The following is a 7546-nucleotide window of genomic DNA, read 5'->3' as shown; positions in this document are numbered from 1 at the left end:
TTTAAATTGTGAGTCATTTCCGCAATCAAAGACTAAAAAAGAATATTCATCAACACGCTAGACTTGGTAGATTCCACTCCACAGTCAACACGAATAGTACAACCTTTGACTTCAACCCATCTAAAATTGTGCTGCAGAATACTCAGGTTGAGGCAAAGGTGGGTTGGTCGCAGGTTGGGGTGTTCTAGGCGCCCAAGAAAGAGGAAGGACGATAGGCTACTCGAAAACCACAGCGTCGCGTATTCCCAATCAAGCCGTAGATATGGATCTACTTCTGATACCCAGAGTAATCGTTTGCAACGTCGAGGACATCATCCCAACCAGCCGTCAGACGGTTTTTCATAACCGTGGATTATAATCGGTATTTTTATTATATTATTATTATTTTTCAGTGCTGATAGCTGATATACCCGTCCAGAACTTCGTGCTTGTCACGGTCACCGTCCTTTTCCTTCTGGGCGTTTGGTCTCGGTAACCAAGCGGTCTGCACTCTGTCGCGTCTTACTCTTTCTGCTATTTGGGCTTCTCCAGTAAGCTCCTCTTTGTCGATCTTTTAGACCGGGTAAAACTCTTCGAGGCTGGCCGGAGCTGGTGCTTTTGCTACCGGCATCTTTTGTGTACCGTGTAGGGGTGGTGACACCCCTCGTCCGTGCAAAATTTGTCGGGCAGTTTTTTACCCTCATCATCGAGGACCATGTAAGAATTCCACATCTATACCTCTTAAAAAAATATTTTGCTTGGTGTGCATTTTGAAAATTGAAAAAGTGCAACAATAAGCTTTTTGAGAAACAGAGGAAAAGGCAGAAAATAAAAATTCCGAAGGCTGATGCAGAGATGGTTGATATCGTATTTTCCCAACATTCTCGGAAGCAGCATTAAACGTTACGTCAAGCCACAATCGTTGAGCTGAAAAGAACAGATCCTATGTTAATACTAAGTAAATAAAATGTCAATTTTTTTTTAAATTTTTAACCCCAGTAAAAAATCTCCCGCTTGGTGTGCATTGTTGAAAACACTCATCTGTCAAATTTTCCGTGTTCATCATTGAACAATTGACAAAAATCGATACATGCTTCATTATAGTCTTATATTTCAGAGTGACTTGGTAGCCTACTCTCTTAGGAAGTGAGTGAAATGTTTGGTAACCAGGTCGGTAATACAGGCAACATGTCTTCTGCCTTTTGTATGTGGCAAATTTGTTTATGAAAGAAACTACTCCTTCGCTCGAAGAAGCTACTGCAATTTCCCAGGAATCATCTAACTTCGAACACGCACTCCAGTTGTTCTTCAATACAATCCTTCTCACCCTAAATAGAACAATATGATAAGTTGGTTTCCTTTTTTTAATCGATGGAAAATGAAGGTGTAATACCAGGAGCCACTTTCCCAAGACGCCAGCACCAATAAGACACTGTTAGATCACCAAGAAGCCTTCTTAGTTATCTAAGTGGCTTCTTTGTGAGCAGTGGCCAGCTTCTTTGTGTGTTCCAAGCTGGCTTCTTAGCAGTTTTTTACGACTTACTTATTCTTTATGAGAAGTTTCTCGTTGGACAATATCTCTTGGCTTCTTGTTCAATCGGGATCCAGTAAGAAGCAATAATGAGTTTCCGTCAATATAAAGGCATCTTTTATCATTACTGAATATACCTCTTAGATGGAACAATTTCCTTCCAGGTAGCTACCTAGTTACTACTTTTTGGTGATTGATATTTCTAATGTGATTGGTAATGCTAAGGAAACAATGAAGTTTTGGACAACTAACACCCTTCCAATTGCGGCACTTCGTTTTTTTATAGTTCTTTGACAATTAATATTTCTCTCCCACATCAATAAGGCAGAATCCAGATTGTCTTTTAGAAAATGTATAGCCATGGATAAAGAGAATAGCAGTTTACAGCTACTTGGGAAACAAAAAGCGTTTTATTCTAATACAGCAACATGGGTAGAGGTTCAAGCTCTCGAAGCCGTTGAAGCGGTGCTACATCTTGCTCAGCTTCTCACAGGCTCTTTCGGCTGCAGCTATACGTCTTGTTGCTGCGACCAGTGCTCCAGCTTCCGTTGCTGCTGCTTCTACGCTTATTTCCGCAAACGTTATTAGTAATCTGCCAGTGACTCCATTAACCACTGAAGTTCCTTCTCTAGAGAATTTCACGAATCTTCAGCAATTCCGTTCTTGAATTCGAGTACCAGCTTCGGCTCCGCGCGTGGAGGCCAGAAAAACCGTCCAGTAATATACAAAATCATTTCATTATTCTATATATATCATTGATTGAACTCACATTCCCAAATAAAATATGCTTCAGTTTCTGTTGATACATCGAATTAAGCAAACTCTGCAAATATTGTTCACTAGTATGAATGTGTTTCATACAACCAAAATAGATGGTTAGATAATCACTATAATATCAACAGTATTCGAAACTAAGAAACATTACTTAAATGAATTCCTCCCCTTCCACTTTGGGATCCTAAATTGAGTGGGTTATTCAAGTATTCATTAACCATGTGACTAGGTTTATCTTTTTCTTTACTGGATCGCCCGTACACCACCGAGAAATCAAGCAATATTTGTATACCTGTTTAATGCCAGACGACTGAACATACCCATCGAATAGTGTCTGTTCCCCCCTTTTATAATGAGATGAAATAGGATTATGCTAGTCTTAGAATAGATAATTTAAAAAAATTACTTTCGTAGGGCAGAATCCATTCTATGCTATAGTTATACTGCTCTTCTTCTTAGACATCGTCATCATCTGATGAGTCGTATGGTACTAAAAGAGCAACATGGACAACTGGGGCAAGATCACGTTGACGGAGCTCATAAGTATCCTACTGGATAGTACCCGTATGGTTACTGGGTTCTCATACCTTGAACTCCAATCCAAAAGTTGTTGATTGCCTGAAAGGGTGATGACGATGTTGAAACAGAAACTATGGTAAATGTCTTAGGTTGCTCAATTGGTGACTGCGTAGGGATGAAAGAGTTGATAGGTAAAGGTTCGTCCACAGGTGTTAAAGTCACAAACCACAACATGATTCTCCTGTCGTGCACGCAGTACAATTGCACGAGGCCTTAATTGTACTTGCTGCGCGAGAAGGATTTCGCTGTTGTTGAGGTACACAAGATTCCTGTCGTGAACTTGGTACAATTACACTAGTCCTTGTACGTGCTACACGAAAAAGTAAAGGAAGGGAGGGTTTGGCATGGCTGGAACTGTATTAATCCTTTTAGAGGAGGGCTCGGTCCTTTTGAGTGCAAGTTGATATCTCTTAGCGGAAACAAGTGAAGGTGATGTAGTGTTGTGAAAGCAGGCCAATTAATTAAATTCAAAATATAGGGGAGAGGATACTCAATTAAGCAAAAAAGCTTCATGTAATATTTATAATTAAAAGATATATCGTTAATTAAAATTTCAGAATTTTGCTTACGGCCACGAAAATTTGGGCTCTGTAATGGCTATAAGCAAACAAAATTTAGACATAAGGAATATCTAGAGTATAAGTGAAGTAATTCCTAAAATAATTATATCAAAAGCTAGAAAATGAAAAGTTCTACAAAATTGTAAACGTTTTTGTCAGTATTTAGAATATTTATTGAAATATTTCATTACCAGGAAATGGAACAAAAATACGAATTTGGGACAAAAGACACGAATTGGGACAACAAATTTTGAAAAAACTTCGTTATTTCGCAATGTCTGTACATCAATTGACGCAGAATTTGAAGGCGAATCGATTGATGTATAAGGTTTAAGGTTTTATTATGTCATTTAAGAATTTTTTGAAAAATAATATTTCAGGGACTCAGGATCGATTCTGACCAGGTCCAAGAATATTGTTACTTAATTTTTTTATAAATTATTATTTTCCTAAAACGGCATTGAAAGCGAATAGGGTTTCAGTAATTTTTGCGAAAATTTTTAAATTTAATGGCTGTCCAGACGATTCGGCACTGACTTGTTAAAACAAAATTTTAGCACTATCTAATGACAATTCGGCACCGTCTTTTTACCGATTCGGAACCAATCCGAATGAAGTAAAGTCATTTTATCATTCAAACCTAGAACAACTTACAAAATATTACAATTACAAATTTTTTAAATGAGCACTATTTCTATTTACTTGTTAAGTAATTAAACCAGGCCAAATTTGGTCTATGTTATCGTATATAGAAATTTGTAAATAGGATTTGGGTAATGGGGGCTTCACTATCTAGGTTTAAAATATTTTAAATACATGTTATTATAATTTATTTTTATTTATCAGTAAACGCGAGTTTAAAATTTCAATGACTGATTGAACATACATATTATAATTGAACATACATTTTAAATATCAAGTTAACTATCTAGCAAAATGTGGGTTGCGCAGAGAACAAAATTTCATAAAGTAATTGAGTTATAGTAAAATTTTCTTTTTGCCCTAAAAAATCCAAGGTATATGGATGGTGTAACCGTATAACTCGGTGAAAAAGTAATTTTGAGCGTTCTAGTGATTTTACTTGCGGTCATAGACTATCAACGTCAACTTGCAACCAGCATTTTATCATTAAACATTTATAAGCACTCATCATTTCTCACTTTTATGCTCAAAGGGTTGGTATATCATTTAGAAAATATTCTTCTGTCACGAAAGTTATTGCACCACGGACCCACTATCCATTTAGATTATATGCGTCGGATTTACAACCATTTAAAAAAAAAGAAAAACACATTTTCGCCTATCATTTTTTTTTTTACATTTAGGAAGTGTTGTTGACGATTGCGAATATATGCGGGACCCGGTCCAGTAAAAATATGTAAAAAATGAATCTGTTGAAAAGGTCGAGAGACCATCTTCCAGCACAGTACGAACATAGATTAGAATATATATATTTTATATTTTATATTATATTCAGTTTTTCTCTCTGAGTTTACCTGCATATTAGAGGCTCTTAATCAAGCCTCTGGAGACGTTGTTATCACTGGCGACTTCAACATTCACGTCGGGTCTGGTGACAAATGCTGATGACATTGAGAAGCTGTTAGTTTCTTTTAGCTTCTCTCAGCTCGTTAAGGCCCCGACAAGGTGTGCAAAGTCAGGGAAATGGCACACTCTCGACCTGATTTTGACTCGTGAATCCATCAACTTTGTGTTAGATGCCTCTGTAACTTCTCGATTCTCCGATCATCACGCAGTTCAATGTTCGCTTAATATCACCACGCCACAAAGAACAATTAAATCAGTCCCATTCCGTGCCGTCAATTTCATTGATTTGGACGCCTTTGTCTCGGATCTTGATTCTCTTCCTCTCCTACTGTCTCCTGCTGACAACTTGGATTCTCTTCTTCTGCAATACAATGATGGTTTTGCCTCAGTCCTAGACAAGCATGCACCTATACGCTGGAAGTCTTTCCCTATTCGTCTAGCCATTACATGGTTTGACGAGTCGGTCCGACTACTTCACAGAGAAGCACGTTACACCGAGAGGACCTGGAGATCTCGGGAACTGAGGGCGTCTACATCAGGTGATTGGTCAGTCGTCGATGTACTATATGAGTGGTATTGCAGTTGTGTTGATGAGTACTATTCTTCCCTCAAGGTAGGGAAGAAGCATTATTTATCTGATTTGATTGTGGAGTGTGGCTCTGACCAGAAAAAGCTGTTTCGTTTGATCAACGATCTTATGGGTAAGAGTGGGGATCCTCCTCTCCCTGATCATTTGTCGAAGAGTGAACTGGCCAACGACTTTCTCAAGTTTTTCTCGGACAAGGTGGCAACGATTGGGTCATCCCTTGATAGTGTCGGGAAGGATCTTACTCCAGCAACCTCCAGCGATCCTGTTTTTCTTAAGAGCCGTTCTCTCGATAACCGCTTGACTTCTTTCTTTCCAATTTCACCAAATGAAGTGAAGGCACTCATCACACAGTCTCCATGCTCATCGTGCTTCCTGGATTCGATTCAGACTCGTCTACTTAGAGAGGTCGCGAGTCTATTGGCTCAACCTATTTCTTCAATTATCAACCTGTCTTTATCTTCCGGAGTTTTCCCAGGTCAACTTAAGTCTGCAGTTATAACAACACTTCTCAAAAAACCTAGTCTCGACCCAAAGCTCTTCAGTCCCTACAGACCTGTTTCCAACACTGCTTTCCTCGCTAAACTAACGGAACGTCACGTCGCGTGTCAACTCTCTAAGCACCTGTCCTCATACAACATCCTCGACGAAGGTCAGTCTGCTTATCGTCCGCGCCACTCCACTAAAACAGCTCTTCTTTCACTATTCAACGACTTACTGATGACCGTTGACGCTAGTGATGGTTCTTCTCTGCTTTTTCTTGACCTTAGTGATGCATTTGACACTGTCGATAATGAGATTCTTCTTGAGCGACTCTCGAATAACTGCGGCGTGACTGACCTCGCAGCCAATTGGTTTCGCTCCTACCTCACCGGTCGCACTCAAGTTGTCAGTATCAAGGGTGAACTGTCAGAGAGCTCAGCACTCCTCACAGGCTTTTTCCAAGGAGCTGTTTGGGCCCTATTGCCTACCTCATCTACGCCAACCCACTACCTTCAGTTATTGGATGTGACCACCTTTGTAACAACAATGATAATGTCGGTCAATTATCTGATGACACTCGATGCCACATCACCCTCCGCCTTCTCCTTGGTACAGCTGAGCAGGAGTCCGCCTGTCACAAACTTTCGCGATCTTTTCAGATTGCTGACGACTGGTTCACGAGCAACAGGGTGATGGCGAACGCTCGTAAAACCGGCCTTCTCTACACCTCTTCTCCTCAGCGCTGGGATCTGGTTGAGTGTGAGCCACTTCTGGATGGCGACGTCCTGATTCAACCATCTGACACCATCCTTCACTTGGGTGTCATAATCGACCGTCATCTTCGTCTCTCCCAGCACATCTCTTCTCTTCGAAGGCAGTGCTTATTCCAACTACACCGTATCAGCCGTATGACGCCATCTTACTGATGATTCTGCCAAGATCCTTGTTCACGCCCTGGTTCTGTCGAGACGACTTGACTATTGCAACTCACTTATTGTTGGTCTTCTCAAAAAAGACATCCATCGTCTTCAAGTAATTCAAAACGCCGCCGCTCGTCTCATATTTCGCAAGAAGCCATCTGATGCTGCGACGGTCCTGTTAAAGAAGCTGCATTGGTTCCCCATCTCTCAACGTATTGATTACAAATTAATTGTACTCACGCATCGTTGTCTTCATGGTCAAGCCCCCCCCCTTACTTGTCTTGTCACATTGTTCCATATGTACCTGGTCGTTCTTTGCGTTCTGATAACCTTGGTCGCATAAGTGTCCCACCCAAACCTAAACTTGTCAACTATGGTCAGAGAGCTTTTTCTCAGGCTGCACCTCGACTGTGGAATGATCTTCCAGCATCGATTCGTCTTGCTCTTAACTTTCCCGTGTTAAAGAGTCAACTGAAGACCCACTTGTATGCCACTGCTTATCTCTGATTATTTCATGTCCAATTGTGTGGTTTCGGATCAGCGTCATTTGATCTTCCACTATGGAAAATGCGCTATAAAAATGTAT

The 7546-nt window shown here is 40.2% G+C and overlaps 1 protein-coding gene across 1 annotated transcript; it reads left to right on the top strand.

The window, feature by feature from the left end:
- The first annotated feature begins 262 nt into the window (after positions 1 to 262).
- Positions 263 to 6966, top strand: LOC124200509. Its single transcript, XM_046596779.1, has 5 exons — positions 263 to 326; positions 393 to 471; positions 558 to 696; positions 4931 to 6649; positions 6700 to 6966. Exons 1-5 carry the CDS (start codon positions 263 to 265, stop codon positions 6964 to 6966), a joined length of 2268 nt encoding a protein of 755 aa, XP_046452735.1.
- Positions 6967 to 7546: the final 580 nt, after the last annotated feature.

This window comes from Daphnia pulex, chromosome 8 (genome assembly GCF_021134715.1).
Source record: "Daphnia pulex isolate KAP4 chromosome 8, ASM2113471v1".
NCBI lineage: Eukaryota > Metazoa > Arthropoda > Branchiopoda > Diplostraca > Daphniidae > Daphnia > Daphnia pulex.
This window is presented reverse-complemented; position numbering and strand designations above follow the sequence as displayed.